Consider the following 20,167-nt stretch of genomic DNA (forward strand, 5'->3'; position numbering starts at 1 on the left):
TGTAAATTTATCTTGCTCAACTGGAAGAATCCCAGCCCACTTGTTATAAGTCAGTGGGTATCTAATGTTATATACTATTTGAAATTTAAAAAAATTAGAGGATCTGTTCAAAAAGTTTTGTTAAATATGGTAAGATCTAATTAAAAAATGTTAGAATAAGCATTACATAGACAGGACATTCCCCTTTCTTTGTTATTTTTAAAGATTTGCTCTTGCTGTTGGCTCCCCTCTCTTTCTCTTGGGTGGGGGTTGAATTCAGGTTTGCTAAATTAGACTTGATTATGTGGTATGTTATTTTCTTTGTTGTATAAGTCAGACTTGATCGAATGCATTTTTTTTAGTTTAAATAAAATCAATTTTAAAAAAAACCCTCCTAACAAGTCATTTTTTTAATTTGACTGTCTTGTAACTGTAGTTTAGTTCTACCCTTAATACACTAGATGTGCACAGAATTATCATACTCTCCTGCAATCTTTATTAATCTTTATTTTTCTCATGCGATATTTCAATGTTTGAATGAAAGTGAATACCCCAAACTGCCACAAGACCCACTGTGTTGAATTATCTAAGACAAAGCCTTAAAAAAACAATAAGGAACTATTAAGAACATTTATATTAGGTAGGATTATTAAGCAATGAATAACGGGGAGGCAGCTCTTCAGTTCAAAAGCACAACCTCTTTTCTCTCATGTAGAAAAAATAATTCAGTACTTGGAAGACAGCAGGCTAAAGTTTCTACAACAACTGCATGGGGTGTGCACCTCTGTATTCTTTTTAAGTCCTATTAAATGGTCATTGAACCTTCAACTCCTGTCTTATAGCTCAGTTAATTTTGGAGAAAGATTTGACACTTGCTCTTTACTGTTTACTGAACCTAGTACAACTTTGATTTCTTTCAATAATTTTATTCTCCTCTTTTACCTCCTTTTGAATCATAAAATCCTTTACACTGTCAGAGAAAGTGGTCATGTTGGTGTTGTCAATGTCTTCATTGTTGTTACGAAGGGATTTCTTCACCAAGATAGAATTGTTTTTTTAATTTCCGCAACTGATCTCTAAACAAGGTGTAGAAACATCTCAATGGCGATCAATAGAACAGGTTGCTTCTGGACGAAATTTCAAGGGTTATAGCAAAGGGTTTAAATACTGGTGTCAATGTCATCTTGACACTTCTTTTTATTTTCAATAAATATGCAAAAATCTTTAAAATCTGATTTTCATGTTGTCATTCTGGGGTACTGAGTGTTGCTTGAATTTGGGGGAAATTAATTTAAATGATTTTAGCACAAGGTTGCAACATAACAAAACATGAAAAAAGTTTTTGAAATCAGTGTATGAATTGGAAACGTGTTGCATCAAAAATGACCCTTTCATCTGCTTTGAGGATTCTTCCCTGTGTTTGTTTATGTGAATTGTATTGAGTTAACTCATTAGTTGCTTGCTTTACTGTTTTGAATTAATTATCTTTGGTACAAGAAAAAAACAAGATATTTCTTGAGTTTTTGTAAAAGCCAAAATTTCCCTTGTGACAAATAAAGTACTATCTATCTATCTATCTATCTATCTATCTATCTATCTATCTATCTATCTATCTATCTATCTATCTATCTATCTATCTATCTATCTATCTATCTATCCTGCTGATAACTTTGTACAGGGTGAGGTAGGTCGGCTGTTTTTTCACTAGGAATCTTAAAGCTACTTGTGCCAAGCCTATGTATTCAAGAGAGAACTTACCAGAGGAAATTAAGCAAGACAAAGAAATAAATTTACAGAGATAAAGAACACCTACCATCCTGCATAGGCATATAATCCTGCATAAAATGCCAATGGTAACTTGTCCAGTGTCAAGGAACTGGTGTCAAAGGCTTTGTGGAAATTTTCAGTTTCCCCTGCAAAGATAAAAATACAAACAGATCAAGCATTCTAGCTGTAGACTAGAAGGTGGAGATATTAGTGAAATCAGAGAATACCAGAGATCAGTGAAATCAAACTGTTGCATACACACATGTATATTTCATCTTTTGTAAATGGAGGCTGAAGTACTGTTAGTACATGATTAGTTAAAGTTTACATTTCCCTAAAGTAGAAAAATCTAGCAGAAATTTTGAAACAGGTGAGAGATTAAAAAAGTTCTCAGTCTGAGCTGAAAGGAACATTTTATGGTATTGATCTCGTGAGTATCCAAATTATTGCTCTTGTTTACTAATATATGTGAATTGCTTTTTGTGATTTCTAGTGTATGTGTTTTGTTTCAAAATCAATTCAATACAGATGCTGAGAAGTACAAAATCAAATATCATGCTGTCATTGAATTTCTCACCCTAGAGAACAGTACATCTTTGAGAGTCATTCTCACCTGTTTGATGTGGAGTGAAGCCTGTACCAACATGAAATGGTAGCTCAAGTTTCAACACTATAGAATAACATTATAAATGATCTTGCAAACTCAAAAAAAACTTTGTTTTTAGCTCTGGGCTGCCCACTATTCCTCTTCTGTCACAGATACCTAGGCTTTGGAGTCATCTATTAGGAAGCCCTGGGAAGTGCAGAAGGATGAGGCTAACTAGAACATTCAAGCCAGTCTATAAGGTGAATAGATGAATGCTGCAGACATTTTATATGATAATAGTCTCCAACATGCAGTAATTACAAGACTGTTGAAATAATTGAGTATTTTTTTATCTTTCGATACTGGAGGACTTATTGGGAGAAGCAGATAGGGAAAAGTTTTGGGCTCTTACAGTAGAGGCCATACGGGAATTTGAGACAGACCTCAGATTTTCCTACAAAGTAATCTACTAACCAGTAGCACAGTGAAAAATAGCTTTCAGCTTTGGCCCCCATGGCCATGGAGTTCTTATGAACAATGACAGGGCAAAAAAAATTATAAGCTACAATATAATTAATAATAATTCTATTTTGTCTTAATTACTATTTTGTCTCATTTAAAAGCCCATCGTTGACAACATGTATTACTTGAGTTAAGACACTGCTATTAGTATTGAAAGATTCAGCAGCTGAGGACCATAGTAATTCTTATATTTAAATGAAGGATTAATCACTGATATGTTGAGGAGCCTCCTCTACTATATACGAGAGAGCAGAAGTTTTAAACATTTGTTGAATAGCTTTGTAGACTACTTTGGAGCTTTTGTTTTCTTTTTAATTTGCAGAATATTATGCTATTCATAATAATAGCAAGATCAAATTAAAACTTGTAATAATAATAATAATTCTCTAATTGGAATAGTATAGAACACACAGACAAGGCAAAATAAAAATATACGATCAACATAACAACATGACTGTACCTCCAAGTTTTGACGGCATTGCTATTGCTGAATTTGGCAGTGAACAGGAATGATAGATATTTGTTTAAAGAAAATCATACTTTGGTGACCAGTTACTTTGGCCTGATATTTAAAACACCAGCATGTGTTCTGATTCTAACTTGTCTCTAAATTGCCATTACCCTGAACAAACCATACAAAAAGTTAATTGTAAAGATCAGACTGCCTTGATGTCCTGACTATCTGCTTGCCCATCAGCCTAATAATAATGTATTTAGTACACCTAGCTATTCCTGTTATCCCTTTCTTAGTACATGGCAGCACTTAAAGCAAACTGAACTCTTAGTCAAAGCTTCTGCCAACCACATGTTCAGACAAGCTTCTCATGTTCGCACATATTTATGGATACAAGAATGAAGGATCACTGCCTGCTGGTTGTACAAAAGATGTAGATTATAAGAGTTAAAGCCGCAAACAAAACATTTCTGTTACCTGAAGATAGCTTGATCATTCCTGGCACAATAATTAAAACCAAGGCACCTATCTTGACAATGGTAAGTGCTATCTGCAATCGTGTGGACCAGTTCACACTCCAGCAGTTCAGAGCCACAACAAATGCTAGGCAAAGATAAAGAAAGACAAAAGTGGTTAAATTAATGTGAGAAATAAAATGATGGGGACAAAGATACAGTATCCAACAGGGAGTTTATATATTTAATGAAGTCCCATCTTCTTTCTCATTAAAATACTTTCTCTAACCGTCATGGTAGTACAGAAATACAGAAATAGTACAGAAAGGTAGTATGTCAGAACATTCTGAACTATTTTTTACTATGCTTTTTCCTATTCTTAATATTTTTGCTATTTTGAGTTAAAAATTTCCTTATGCATTTTTTTTTATTATGGATAACTGATATTTAGGGGTTTTCAACCATTTTTATTTAATTTGACAAAGTTTACAGTTCACAGTTTATTTTGGTTTGGCCCATTCTTTTGTTAACGTGACATGAGAAAGATGTTACATGACCGTAATCATTGCATTTTTGATGTCAGTGGCAGTGATGGTGTAAATATGAAAGTGGTTTCATACTCGAAACTCAAAAACTTTAATGTCGTTAGTTTCTTTTTCAGGTCGCATACTGTAATGCTAAGGTGTGTTACGGTTTTGAACTCTTTCTGTCCTGACTCTGATTTTTGGTTTTGTCCTACTGTTTTGTTTACCTGAATACCATTTCATCTTTCTAGTTGTGACCTTGCCTGCATTTTTAATGCTATTTTTGTGTCAAGTATTGTCTCCAGGTCGAATCTCTCAGTCACAATAGTCCTTGAGATGCTGTCTCACAGCACATAGCCCATTTGTAATGATTTACTTTCACTTTAAATGTTATTTTCATATTTTCTGGTATTATTTATCAATTAATTATTAATTATCTATTATCCTAGATGACTCAGGTGCCGCCAAGAGTGGCAGCCTTTTCAGCAGCTCCGTGTTTGTGAATTTCCCCTTGGGATTAATAAAGTATCTATCTATCTATCTATCTATCTATCTATCTATCTATCTATCTATCTATCTATCTATCTATCTATCTATCTATCTATCATTTGGAATTTTCTCACTTTTATCTGAGGTTGTTAAGGCAATGAATGCAATTTTCATATTTCTTTTTATAGTTAAAGTTGTCTAGGTAAAGTCTTCATGTGATGAAATCTTGCATTCCTTCCCAATGTCATTTTGTGCTTACTTTTGTTATCATTTACTACATATTGCCATGTGTGATACATTTCTTCATAGGTCATACTGTGTAAAGGCCACTGTCATATACTTCTGAGTTGTCTGAGATTGCGATCACAAACAATTAAAAAAAATTGTACATGTGAACCTTTGGTTAGTCAGATATTTAAATACTGTACATTGACTTTGTGCTTAAGATTAAGTTTTGGGTACAAATACAAAATGTGAAAGAATAATATTAGTTTATTGTCAGGATCTTCTGCTTGCCTTTTGGATTATCATTCATGAATGTTGTTTTGAATTTTGATTATTTCCTGACTACACTTCTATGCTGTCCCTTGAAAGACCTATTTTGTACCAGTGTGAAATAATTGTAAGTCCTACAGACTTCTCATTTAATATTTTAGACATAATAATAATTTGGCCAATGGGGCACATTTATTATTTTTATGGACTTTCAAAATGTTTTTGATAAGGTACCCAATGAGAGGCTAGGAGTCAAATTAAAACAAGTGGGAGTCCAATGCAGAGAGAGTAAGTCGGTGGGAATATTAGTACAGAATACAAAGGATATTGGTGAGAGGAACATTTTCTAAATAAGGAGATGTTAAAAGGGGTGTCCTTTAGGAGTGGGGACAATGCTATTTTGAATTTAAATACATTATTTACATAAAAATATAACTAACCAGATTGTTAAATTTTCCAAAAACACTTCTCTATATGAAACGCCAGAGGCCATAAAGTCAAAGTAATCTTTACAGAAGGATCTGGACAAATTTCAGAATTGTCCAGATGTGTGCAGTTGAAATTGAATGTAAGTAAATGTAAAGTGTTATATGTAGGAAGTAAAAATGTTATAGTAGATTAGTAAACATTATGAGAAGGATTTATTTATAGGTGTGAATATGTCATTCTCCATGTCTACAAAGTGTGCAGAAGCTGTTAAGAAGGTAAATAAAGTGTTGAGTTACCAGCATAATGGGTTGAGTATAAACCAAGAGAGGTTACTCCTGTTATATATCAGTATAAGTGCTCATTTCAGTTCAGCTATTGATGTCTGATTGCGGGTTGATGCATGGTGGTATGATTGGTAATGCCTTACATTTTCTGCTAATGGGTGCTGTTCAATAAAGAGCAAAAGGCGCACACTGTCTGTTCATCTATTCTTATCGATAACTATGATAGTGTACTGCATTACGAATCCATGACAATTCTTAAGTTATATGACATACTAATGAGTTTTCTTCTGGAACTGTGCAGTTTTGATCTCTGTATTAGAAAAACGTTGTAACAGCAATAGAGAAGGTTCAGAGAAGCAGGCAGATTCCAGGAACATGGTGAATGAGCTATGAATAGTGATTCAAAGAGGTGATTTTTTCAGGTTAAGCACCTGAGGTTAAGAGGAGAAATGAGAGAAGTGTTCAAAATTATGAAATTTTGGATTCCAGGTGTTATTTCAAAATGGGTTAATCAAGAAGAACATGATGGCACAGACAGAAACTAGTTATTTGAAATGTTCTTGCAAAAGTTAGAAATACATTACAGTAGAGTAGGTAGAGTGGTAGACAATAGTGCTTTGGTGACAAGTCAAAAAAAGTCAAATGCGTGAAATTTAAGTTAAATAATAATTAACAAGTTATGTGGGCCTGAATGGCCTATTCTTGTCAAAATTGCTGTTATGTTCTGTAACCCTCTTGTATCTTTATCCAAAAAAAGCAAAGTCTTGTTCTCGTTATTGCAAACTTAACTTTGGTTTTTAAAAGCAGTTTAGGTTGGTGCTCACTATTAACAGATAACTAAACCGACGATATTTTTAGTTCATCATATATTATATGATTACATGATCAGTTTTGTATATAGTTGACACTTGGATTAAAGCAGGTATGATATAAGACCACAGGAAACTCAAACGACTACTTACAGACTCCCATTATGCTGACCATTTTAACGAGTACTTCAGGCACTGGACATGGGCTGAAGAAAGGTTCAACAATGTACCGGCCAAATGCCAAAGCCACCACAGATGAGGCACCAGGCCTAGATTGTTCACAAAACAATGAATAAGTAAATGTTAGGGAGATAGGCAATGCAGCTTTTCTTCTAAATCTTTTCTTAATTTCTCTGTTTTTGATTTTAACTGAGATAAAATCTTAACTGCAGAGCAAATGTCTGCAAATTGCTCAATGATAATGCTCTTAGTGATAATACTGTAACTGGCAGATCAGAAACAAAAATGCTGCATTCTTACATATAGAGCGCACTTCCTCTTAAAGCCTTACATTCTACAAGCCATTTATTAACAGGTAATTCCCAACTTGATACAGAATATATGAAAGCACCTTTAAGTAACATTTGTATTATCAGAAGTATACATATGTGTTTGGTTGACACTTTATACCAAACTGTTCAGTAAATTGCCACACACAGTGTAGGTGAAGGAAATTATACATTGTAGTGAATACAATTGCTGACTGATTTCATGATTTGGTTTTCAGTTTAAATCCAAAATGAATCAAAAGCAAAATTGATCTGTTACAAAGTCTCAGACATTATGAAAATAGTTGTAGGGAATTTATGTAAATCAGTGAACACAAAAGTGAAGAAAATTTTCAAAATCCCATTTATGAAATATATGCATGACTAGCTATGAGAAAATAAATAATTTTGATCTTGCAAAATTTATATGCCAGTAACATAAATATTCAGCTTGAAGGTGCCATATGTGGTCTGGAAATTCTTTCATACTGACCTTTTGGTACAAATAACATAAATTTTTTTTTAATTAATTTTATTGTAATCATTCCGTACAAATAGATCAATTTTTACAAAAAATAGGATTGAAAACAAATCAAACCCCACCCCTGTAAGGAGAGCATGGCCAAAGGAGTAATACTTAAGGCTTATAAAACATGCCTAAATTATTGAGTTTAATAGAGCAAAAAAGATAAATGGAGAAGGAAAAGAAATGTAGAAATAATTATTTCTTCTTATTCCAAAATATTATTGATTAGATCCTGCCAGGTTTGGAAAAAAATTCTGCACAGATCCTCTAACTGAGAATTTGATTTTTTCCAATTTCAAATAATATAAAACATAGGTTTCCCACTGACTTATTAGAGGAGAGTTAGGATTCTTCCAATTTAACAAAATCAGTCTGCGTGCCAAAAGTGTAGTGAATGCAATCACAGTTTGTTTGTCCTTCTCCACTTCAAATTCATCTGGAAGAACACCAAACACAGCTATTAATGGGTTAGGAGGGATTGTGACACCAAGGCTGCCTGAAAGGCACTTAAAAATTTTGGTCCAAAATGATGTTAAAAAAAAAAATTAACAAGGGCACTACATGAAATCATCACCCACAATGCGTTGTAAGTCAGGAAGCATATTTAATTTGGTTAACAAGATCATCCAGTAGTTATAAAGTCCAGGGGCCTCATGTATAACACCATGCATAGAACTCACACTATAACATGGCGTAAGCACAAAAGCGGGAATGTGCGTACGCACAGAAAAATCCAGATGCAGGAATCTGTGCGCACGCAAACTTTCACGCTCTTCCACTACATAAATCCCGATCAGCGTGAAAAGTAACGCACATGCACGCGCCTTCTGTCCTGCCCCAACTCCTCCCAGAATTACGCCTCTTTGAATATGCAAATCTATATAAATAGCCTTCTGTGAAAAGACAATGGGAAAAGCACGGGGGAAAATATAAGACTTTCAGCGAATACCAAGTGGAGGCAAAGGAAAAACGTACTATTTGTTGGTTTAAACAGTGGTATAATCAACAAAAGGAAGTTCATCGAGTGATATAGTGTCGGAGAAACTCGAAAACTCAAGATCACAAAGTCGCACAGTGCCCAAAATAAAAAAGAAGTCACATATCAAAGTCGGCGTGAAAAGGCGACTTGTAGCCCACCGTCTGAGTGTCATATGAAAGCTTATTAGGGTACAGAGAAAAAAAAAAATAGGCACACAGTGGGAAAAAAGCACGAAATGTCAACTTTAATCTTGAAATTTCCACTTTAATCACGTAGTTTATTTTGTCATTAAAGTAGAACATCATAAACTTCATCTTAAAATCGTTTATTTTACTAGTTTCTCAAGTAGCATGTTAAATGCTTTGTTCTGTATTTGATCTTCTATGTGCTCTATGTGTGTGAATCACTACGTGCTTCCGTTGTTTCTCTTTCTCCGACAGGACACAGAATCCATTGCATTCGTGATATTACAGCTCTCTGAATAATTAAAATACTGAGATGTATATGTGATATCTTTTTCATGATGATAGGAATGAAAGCATGTTATTAAACATGGGAACACGGTGGTGCAGTGATTATTCATATCTCACGCAAGAGGCTTGCTGCGCCATGTGCGACCTTCGATGAAATAATTTATTACAGAAGTACTGTCTCTTTCAAACGTACTAACCTCCAATTCCTGTCCTTACTTTTCTTTCTCCAAATACCCAATCGCCACACAATCAGCTCTATAATAGACGTTAAGCCATCTGTAAGCTTAGAACGCCGATTCTTCAAAACTTTTAAGGAACATTGAAATATCTTCGTAGTACATTTTTAATTATTCTATCCGTCTATCCTTCCAGTGTTGCGTCAGCACCAGCAATAATACAGCGCAAGGCAGAAGCTTCCGTAAACAGAGCACTAGCGGCTCGCTAGCTCTGCGGCACCGTGTCCTCACATGTTTAATTATTAACAATACAGATTATTTAAATAAAGTTAAAGTTTTATCTGTATACTATAAGCAACATATTTTGCTGCATTTCATCTTAAAAATTATATCGTCATCATACGCACTTTATAAAGTGGCGCAGGTTGTGCAATATTATAACTGTAGTGCAAGTTTACAGTGGGGTACCGGTAATTGTACTTATAAGTACAAACAGTTCTACAAGGAGCACTCGATGGACTGATTGAGTGAGTTTATAGTTCTTGGGATGAAACTGTTTCTGAAACGCGAGGTCTGTACAGGAATGGCTTTGACGCGTTTTGCAGTGGTTGAGGTAGTGTGTGCTTGAAACTGTATACCGATCATTTTCTTTCCGATCAGCTGCTGCTGTGATTCCCCACTCAGATAAAGTGATATAAATACTCCGAGTGGTGCAGTGAGAGTAATATGGAAAAAGATGATTCGCTGTGGCAACCCTTAACGGGAGTAGCTGAAAGAAGAAGAAGATGAAGTGAGCGTAACAACACTAAAGCAGTTATGGTATTTGGAATACTATGGCTATTCCCTGGACCATTATATTGGTAGAGGTTAATTACAATCAGATGTATTACACTAATAAACAATATGCAGTTAATTTCAGTGTATTTATAAAGCCGCGTCAGGAATGTGGATCTAAGAAAGAAAGGGTGACCACACAGGAACAGTAGCATTGCTTTGACACTGGGTGCCACCAGTCTGCAAAACCGAGCGGAGAAATTGTGTACGCCAAGTTATGAGGTACCGTGGAAATGTGCATGGCTTTACGCTAAGTTTAGGTTTTATACATCGCGATTTGAGCGTGGAAACGTTCATACGCAACATTTCTGTGCATACGCACCGTTTATACAGTACATGAGGCCCCAGGAGTTATAAAGTGAAATATGACCTGGACAGAAACTCATGAAGAACACTAGACCACTGGTGACCCAACAGTTGCCAGGAATGTTAACTTTCTAAGAAAAAAAAGATTGGGCCTGAGGATTGTTAGACGAAGGATAGAAGATTTCTGGAGTCACAGTGTCAAGCTACCAAAAGGCCGGAATTAATGAGAACTGCCCTAGAGATATGACACTCTTGAGGTTGTGACTGGCAGTAAGGAGGCAGTGAAGAGCAGAAGAAATGTTGTGATACCACCCCAGAAACCCCATTGAATTAAAATGTAAATATTTAAAAATAAGGCAACATGACGTGTGCAAGGCACAACACAAAGTTATGCTGAAACTAAGTCAGCCAAAGGTCAGCTCTTTGTGTTTTGTTCTATCATTTGTATCGTACTTGGGTTCTAATCAGTTCTGATATGCCACCTTTCTGGATTGCTACTTTTTAAGCTAAGTGACTGGAAGAGGCAGGGCTTGTTCCGGGCATCATGGCCAGGTGCGCGTTCCCTCACTGGATGTGGAAAAATGAGAGAATACCATTAGCAGCAATACCCTCATTTACCACAGGTGGTAGTGCTTATCTCAGTTGAGTCTGTCAGGGGACCCCACTCCCCAGAAGCGCATGTGTGACAAGGTACATGAAAGCTTATAGATACAAGGAGACATGGGCCATAAAAGGAACTCCAGCTTGTTTTCCCTGTTTCAAAAACAGTGCTACCCGATCCACTGGAATGGAATTTAAATCTGCCTTATGCCAGAAGACCTACTGAATCAGTACTGAATAAGGACTCAACTGTTGAAGGAAAAGTGGTCAGGTTAGACACAGTGTGCGAAGAAGAAAGGAGGTCAAAAGGGTACAATTGATGTGGTGCTCTGTGAAAGGCATGTGTACACAGCATCCTACTTGAAAGACAAGGTGCAGGACCAATACAGGACACACCTGAGAGGAAGAGGGACTTATTTGCTTTTCTCTGAATGTAGAACATCGCCTCCTTTTTCATTCTGTGTGGCACCTGCTATTACATCAGCTGGGATATGAATTAATCTAAACAATATACACATTTTTATGTATACACACAGGTTTACACACTGACAAACTTTAATAGGACCCAGGCCCAGTCAAACTAGGTGGCCTAGGTGAACTAGCAGATCTACTGATCTTGTTGCCATTTGGCATTTCTGGTGTACTCCGTCAGATCTGGTGCCATTTGCTATACTGATATGTAATAAACAGAGGAGTATCTGCACTTTTATTATACTATGCTGTATCCATAGCTATAGATAACTACTGGATTAGGGAGGGAAACAATAATAATGATGTTTAGAGCTTTAGGAGAAGCAGATAAAGGCTGTATAAGGGTTACAGGATTTAGGTAAGCACAAAAGAATGAGTTTTGGTGCATCACGTAAATATGCAAAGTGAAGCTCTGCATGCTTGGATTGGAACCAAATTACTGGTGGTACGCTTGTTTGTGGTTATGCATTGACATTCAATCAAAGAGCTTAGTCTCCCCATTAAGATTTCTGAAGAAGTTCCAGTACTCAATGGTACTGTAACCATATACGTAAATTGTTTAGATAGAATGTCAGTCGATAGAAGTGCAGGGATGCAGGGGTGAAAATTTCTGAAGAAGTGCTTGTACTCTATGTTGAAATTGGAAGTGGTAACTACTGAAGCAAGTACCAAAGATCTGTGTTTTTAAATGAGAGTAAATGGCCAAGAGTATACAGTATTTTTTGGTATTACAGGTGTTCTATGAGAAGAATGAAAAACAATAGTTGTCTTTTAATTAAAACCTTTTAAAGACTGGAAGTGGCAAAAGGAAAAATCAAGTACCTTTGCAATAAGCCTCCGTGATTTGTCCTTCAGATTGTACTACTGGGATTTAATTGGGGTGAGAGTAGATACACATTGAGAGTCCAGTTAGATAGCCTGCTGAAAGGAGATATCCAGTGCATAAACTTATTTAATTGAATTCTATCTTGCTTTTATTCAAAGCTCCAAGGTCTTTTGGGCAATCTCTATGGTCTTATTAATGAAGAAGAAGAAGAAGAGGAAGCAGAGGAATGATGATTCCCTAAAGTTTGCCAAAGAATGTGATTGCTCTGGTTGATGGACAACACAAGTCTCATCCCATGCTACCCGGTCCACACTTTGTATTAAATAATAATTTGTTGTATCATGTAGTGGGACAAGAGGGCAAGGTGAGGACACTGCTGCTAGTTCCCTGCACCTACCAGCAGCAGGTCTGTAAACTAGATCACACCCACCTCCTAGGCACCTATTTTGGGGCTGAGAAGACATTAGAGCAGATTAAACTCTGTCAGTGGCAGAAGATTCCTCAGGAGGACTGTGCTCCTCTGATTTGGGGTGCCACTCATGGATATTACACTTGAGTATATTGGGGTCAGCATTGTAGGACCCCTTGAGCCCTCAGCATGCGGCCATTATTATATACTCATGTTGGTGGGTTATACTATCTGATACACTGAGACAATCCCCTTGACAGTTGCCAATTACAAAAATATCGTATGGAAATGGGTAGTGGTCTTTGAGCATGTCCGCATTTCTAAAGAAGTCTTAACTGATCTGGGAACACCGTTCACCTTGGAGACATTCAAAGAAGTTGCCAGATTACTCAAAATCAGGCACATGAAGACCTCAGTGCATCATCCTCAAACTGGCACTCTAGTAGAGTGGTTCAACCAAATACTCAACCAGATGCTATGCATGGTGGTCAGTGAGAATGTGAGGAACTGGGATCAGCTGCTCGCTCTCATCGTATTTGCTTACCTGGAGGTTCCACAAGCCTCCACAGGGTTCTCCCCTTTTAAGTTGTTGTACAGACAACAACACAGGGAGTTTTTGGACATTCTTAAAGAAGGTTGGGATAATAAGGCACTCCTTTTCACAAATAGTCTTGAATATACTGCACAATTACATGATACTGCAGATTTGTTAAAATTTGGCCTATATTAAACAGAAATTTGGGGCATATGAAATCAGCACAGGCCAGCTATTATGATCGTGGCAAGACGCTCTGTGAGTTCCATCTTGGAGACTTTGTCATGGTATTCATTCCCACCTCTCATTCTAAATTACTGGCCCATTGGCAGGGTCCCAATGAAATTAAGGAAAGAAATGGACAGATGGATTATTTGGTGAAAGAAACTAATCGCTGACTTCCCAAAGAAGTATAACCTTATCAATCTGTTGAAACCATGGAAGGATAGGGAACCCAATTCCTACTCTGATGTTTTGTCTTGGTAGAGATCTATATTACTCCGCTCTTCCCTTTTGTATTCTTTATTGTGTAGACTTAATCAGAATGCCTCAAGTCCCATAGACATACCACTTTTTATAAGGTATTGTACTTTAAAACTTTTCTCCACCTTCCTTTCTACACCAATAACCTCAGACAATTACATAGAGTAAAAGGACAAGCAGGAGTTAACTTCCAACTTTAAGCAATGTATTACTGATAATATTCATAAAATAATAACAATAAGCAAAGTACATGTGAATATTGGCAACCATGCAATCTGATAAATGCTAGATGTGTAGTTTCAAGTGGCACACAGACTTTCTTCAGAATATGCTTGTCTCAATGTGGCCACTAAGCTGTGCTCCTCAGTCTATTGTCTTTATGGCCATAGTGTGAAAGGAAAGGGTAAAATAACCAAATTTAGATGATCTGTCCAAATCCTTACAGCAAAAGGATGTTGTGGTACAGAATGGCCTCTGAATCAATACCAGTCCCAAACAGCCATACCTCAGACCAATTGGTACACACACTGCTATTTCACACCTGCCCCAAGACCATTTGTTGAGGTGAATCTTACCAGCTAATTAGTTTGGCTTTCCTGTGGGGGATGCCAAACCGGTTGGAGGCACACCCTCCAAAACCTGCAATAAAATTCACATCTTGAATCAGTCCTAAAGACTGAGGAGAATTTGTTTAGTTAGACAATAAATCACTGCTGTTCTTATCAATGAAACCTGTAATATAATATTACATTCGATTTGCCTGAGTTACAAATAAAGACGTTCAAAATATTTATCAACTTATATACAAGGTTTCAAGCTACAACATCTGGATAACCTCTTTCTTTCTTTCTTTGCTCAAAAAATGGTCTTAATTTTGGAAATGATTTGGCACCCAAACAACAACAAGAGCTCAAATCAACCATCTTGTCTGATCCGGAAGTGGTAAATGAAAGATCAAAAAAAATCTCTCTGATTGCTCATGACATCATTGCAGAGTTGGGGGTAGTCATCCAAGAATGCCCTACCACCTTCCAGAAGCAAAATGTGCAGAAGTGGAACTTGAGATCAAGAGAATGCCAGACCTTGGTGTGATAGAAGCATGTTTTAGTCCATGGTCTAGTCCCATTATTCTGGTCCCAAAGCCAGATGGAAATTGGCACTTCTGCAATGATTTCCGCTAACTTAATGAAGTCTCTCAATATAATGCTTACCCGATTTGGTGATCAAAGCTTGGATATCAGTGCCTGGTATGCTTTCTTGGCAGGGTGAAGATCGGAGTACAGTAATCCCTCCTCAATCGTGGGGGTTGCGTTCCAGAACCCCCCGAAAGGTGAAAATCCACGAAGTAGACACCATATATTTATATGTTTATTTTTATATTGTCATGCTTGGGTCACAGATTTGCACAGAATGCAGGAAGTTGTAGAGAGACAGGAACTTTATTCAAACACTGCAAACAAACATTTGTCTCTTTTTCAAAAGTTTAAACTGTGCTCCATGACAAGACAGAGATGACAGTTCCGTCTCACAATTAAAAGAATGCAAACATATCTTCCTCTTCAAAGGAGGCGTGTCAGGAGCAGAGAATGTCAGAGAGAGAGAGAAAAGCAAACAAATCAATGGGGCTGTTTGGCCTTTAAGTATGCAAAGCACCGCGGCACAAAGCAGTTTCAATGAAGGCAGCAGCTCACACCCCCTCCGTCAGGAGCAGAGAATGTCAGAGCAAGAGAGAGAGAGAGAAAAGTAAGTTGGGTAGCTTCTCAGCCATCTACCAATAGTATCCCTTGTATGAAATCAACTGGACAAACCAACTGAGGAAGCATGTACCAGAAATTAAAGACCCATTCCGCAGAAATCCGCGAACCAGGAAAAAAACCGCGATATATATTTAAATATGCTTACATATAAAATCTGCGATAGAGTGAAGCCGCGGAAGTCGAAGCGCGATATAACGAGGGATTACTGTATTTTATTCATAGGTCTGAATCACAATCTGATTATTTGGATGGTTACCTATCTGGTAATGCTTCTGGTTGGTTGGCTAGTCTGCAAACATCCACCATGTCCTCTCAGTTGCAAGAAGCAGATCATAGATATGTGATACAGTACCTGTCAAATAATACAAAGTGCACAACTCATGTTTCACCCTAAAAAGGGCTCATTAGGTGTACACATCTTTGCTTCTCCTTACAGGGATTGAACTTCGGACTTCAGCACCTGAGGCCCCAATGAAAATTTTTTTAAAAATTTAATTCATGAAGAATATGGGGACAGTTAGCAACTTGTTAAGGGTAAGGAAGCTTTTCTTTATTCAGAGAACCATAGACACGTCAAATAAATTACCAAATACTGTGGTAGAGATTAGGACTTTAGGGACTTTCAAAACTAGATAACCACAGCACAGACAGAAGTGTTTACATTGCAACAGGTACACATGTCGTAACTGTAGGAAGGACGGTCCTTGCGTGTGTGTGAACTGTTAACATTTGAATCTGATGATTGCATATAATGCTGAACTGACCTCTCTGTACTATTCTTTCCTCTGCATGTCCTGGAGTACAAAAGAAACAGCACCATACAGCAACATGGAGACTGGCAAGATCGGGGGAAAAAAAAAAAACACGCGGTCACTGATTACAACTGCAAGATGTTATGCAAATGATAAATAATATGAATAATGTTGCATCCGTGCCACAATGTTTTCCAAATGTACTACGTAATCCCTCCTCTATCGCGGGGGTTGCGTTCCAGACCCCCCGCGAAAGGTGAAAATCCACGAAGTAGAAACCATATGTTTATATGGTTATTTTTCTATTGTCATGCTTGGGTCACAGATTTGCACAGAAACACAGGAGGTGTAGAGAAAAAGAAACTTTATTCAAACACTGCAAAAAACATTTGTCTCTTTTTCAAAAGTTTAAACTGTGCTCCATGACAAGACAAAGATGACAGTTCCGTCTCACAATTAAAATAATGCAGACATATCTTCCTCTTCAAAGGAGTGCGCGTCAGGAGCAGAGAATGTCAGAGAGAGAGAGAGAAAAAAGCAAACAAAAATCAATAGGGCTGTTTGGCTTTTAAGTATACGAAGCACCGCTGGACAAAGCAGCTGCAAGGATGTACAATGTAAAGGTAGTCTTTCAGCATTTCTTAGAGGAACGCCCATATCCTCTAGGCCAGTGTGCGAACAGCCCCTCTGCTCACACCCCCCCGTCAGGAGCAGAGAATGACAGAGAGATTGAGAGAGACAGAGAAAACAAACAATCAAAAATCAATATGTGCCCATCGAGCTTTTAAGTATGCGAAGTACCATGCGGGAAGCATGTCGCTTGACAAAGCAGCTGCACAGAAGGGAGCAACATGAAGGTAATCTTTCAGCATTTTTAGACAGCGTCCGTATTGTCTAGGGGTGTGAACAGCCCCCCTGCTCACATCCCATCCTTCAGGAGCAGAGAATGTCAGAGCAAGAGAGAGAGAGAGAGAAAAGCAAACAATCAAAAATCAATATGTGCTGTTTGATCTTTTAAGTATGCGAAGCACAGTGCGGGAAGCAGATCGCTTGACAAAGCAGCCATATGTAAGCCCAGCAAGGAAGAGAGCAATGTGAAGGTAATCTTTCAGCGTTTTTTGAGGAGCGGCCGTATCCTCTAGGGGTGCGAACAGCCCCCGTGCTCACAATATATTTGAGGAGTTTTATTTAATACGTAACATGCGCTCTGGTTGGTAGCTTCTCAGCCATCTGCCAATAGTGTCCCTTGTATGAAATCAACTGGGCAAACCAACTGAGGAAGCATGTACCAGAAATTAAAAGACCATTCTCCGCAGAAATCCACGAACCAGCAAAAAATCCGATATATATTTAAATATGCTTACATATAAAATCCGTGATAGAGTGAAGCCGCGAAGGTCGAAGCACGATATAGCGAGGGATTACTGTATACAGGTCATAAAATGAATAATTCCAAATATCATATATACCTATGTCTCTGTATTTTTTTTGTCAGTGCGGCTTTGAATCATAGACCATAACGTGCATACTAATTCAGCGTGAGCAGGAACACTCAATAAAACTGAATAAAAAAAAAATCAAGTGACGGTGAGATATGAAGAAAGCAGATTTACCAGCGTTTGTGTGTTAGCTTTTATCCCTCCAGATCAGAGAATGTCCAGTTCCATTTCCTCAAAACACCACTCACATCTACAGTTATTCCCAGTTTAAATAAAAACTAACAGCGTCAGATCCCTAGGGTTAGTATGTATCGTGATCGTGAAAAAAGTGAAAAAAAAAGGTAACTTTTACAAGTTCTATAATGTACACTGTCTGTTACAGACGCAAACCAAATGTATGTGTTTATTGTATAATATTAACAATAAGAGCAGCTCACTACTGAAAACGGCAAATATAGGAGTCAGTCGGGACCAAACCGAGTACTCTTGATTACAAGTCAGCAAATCTTACTGCTATGCCACGAAGCTGTTGTCTTATCCTTGAACCTTTTGTGAAAGGGTTTATTTGATCTTTGGACTTCAGGCTTCACACATTATATAGTTTATGCTAACATTTTGTCACTTACTACTAAAATATGGAAAATATTATTGTTTTAACAATGTGTTTACACAGATTATTGTAGAAACGGAACACACATGAAATGCATTTGTTCCAAATAACGATCTATTATTTCCACTCTAAAACTCCAGCACTTCACTCCCAGATAATCAAGGCATGAGCTGGGAGAAATTTGTGCACGTTCTGTGGTGTTGGGGGGATGGAATAGCAGGCTGCTTGCTGCTTGTCTTTATCGGCACATTTACAGGACAGAAGACGCTGACGGAGAGGTGCGACGGGATTTAAGGTGGGCCAGATCTACAAGTTTTTTCGTAGGCTCTGGTAATTCTAGCGTTAAGTAGACGCATTGCACAAATTAAAAATCTGCTGTTTTAATTTGGGGGATATCTCAATATATCTCCAGATGAAAACAATTAATGTCTGAGGAATACTCAGAAGCATTTTTAAAAATCACTGATTATGAGTCACTGTTACATACTGAGCCCCTGAAGGAACATGCAAAAAAAGATACACAATACACAATAGTGTTTCAGGGATACTGTCTGATACTTTCTAGGAGACTTGTGGCCTCATGTATAAAGGTGTGCACGCACAAAAATGTTACGTACTCCCGTTTCCATGCTCACATCGCGATGTATAAAAACTAAACTTGGCGTAAAGCCACGCACATTTTCACGCTAGCTCAATCTCCACTCGGTTTTGCAAAGTGGCGGAACCCAGCCTCAAAGCAGAGCTTTTATTCCAGTGTGGCTACCCTTTCTTTTTTAGATCCACATCCCTTTATCAAATACACTGAAATTAACCACATATCATTTATTAGTTTAAGGCATCTGATTGTAATTAACCTGTAACAATATAAGAGAATTATAGGTTGTAAAGAATATACAGAATCTCATAAAGGTTTGGGGTTTACCGGCCCTGTATACTGTACAGATTGCAAATAAAAAAAAATAAAGAATACAGTCATACATATGACATTCGATCATAACAGCAGACATTTTGGATCTGGTGAATGGAGCATTTATGGGGTGGGACCGGAAACATATGAATGGAATGCTGGGAATGAACCGAGGTTTAGTATGGGAGCCGTGACGTCATCAAGATGGCACCAGAGGAAGGGATGGAATGCGGAAGTGGTGGCGCGTGGTTTAGGGAACCTGGTCAAAGTTATGGTGGCGTTGTTTCTGTCTTTCTTTAGGAATAAAAGAGAGAAAGGTTAGTACCCCGTCTTTGTCCCCTGGCACAATATGTTACGTTACTCGTCGGGTCTTTACGCGGCTCCCTATGCACGCGTGCTTGACAAGGTATACAGCATCAAGCACAAGCTGCCTCAGCCATGCACTATTTGAACTGTTCCAATATGGCAAACGCTTCAAAGCCTTTCCTGTAGGGACTTTGCAGTTCAGAAGCAGTTTCATCCCAAGAGCTCTAAGCACACTCAATCAGTCCATCAAGTGCTTCTTATAGAACTGTTTGTACCTATAAGTACAATTACCTCACTGAACCTTGCGACACAGTTATAATATTGCATAACCTGAACCACTTTATAAAGCGCTTATTTACATATGATGATATCATTTTTAAAATGAAATGCAGCAAAATGTTTTTTACATTATACAGATAAAATTTTAACTTCATTTAAATAATCTATATTGTTAATAATTAAACATGTGAGGATACAGTGTCACAGCGCTAGTGACG

The 20,167-nt window shown here is 37.5% G+C and overlaps 1 protein-coding gene across 1 annotated transcript in view; it reads right to left on the minus strand.

The window, feature by feature from the left end:
* Positions 1-20,167, minus strand: part of LOC114644348 (cystine/glutamate transporter-like) — a 621,881-nt gene that overhangs the window by 585,599 nt on the left and 16,115 nt on the right. Inside the window, 3 exon segments of the mRNA XM_051924039.1 lie at positions 1,793-1,892; positions 3,786-3,911; positions 6,947-7,062. Coding sequence (XP_051779999.1) covers positions 1,793-1,892; positions 3,786-3,911; positions 6,947-7,062 — 342 coding nt within the window.

Source organism: Erpetoichthys calabaricus, chromosome 1, assembly GCF_900747795.2.
Source record: "Erpetoichthys calabaricus chromosome 1, fErpCal1.3, whole genome shotgun sequence".
In the NCBI taxonomy this organism is placed as follows: domain Eukaryota; kingdom Metazoa; phylum Chordata; class Cladistia; order Polypteriformes; family Polypteridae; genus Erpetoichthys; species Erpetoichthys calabaricus.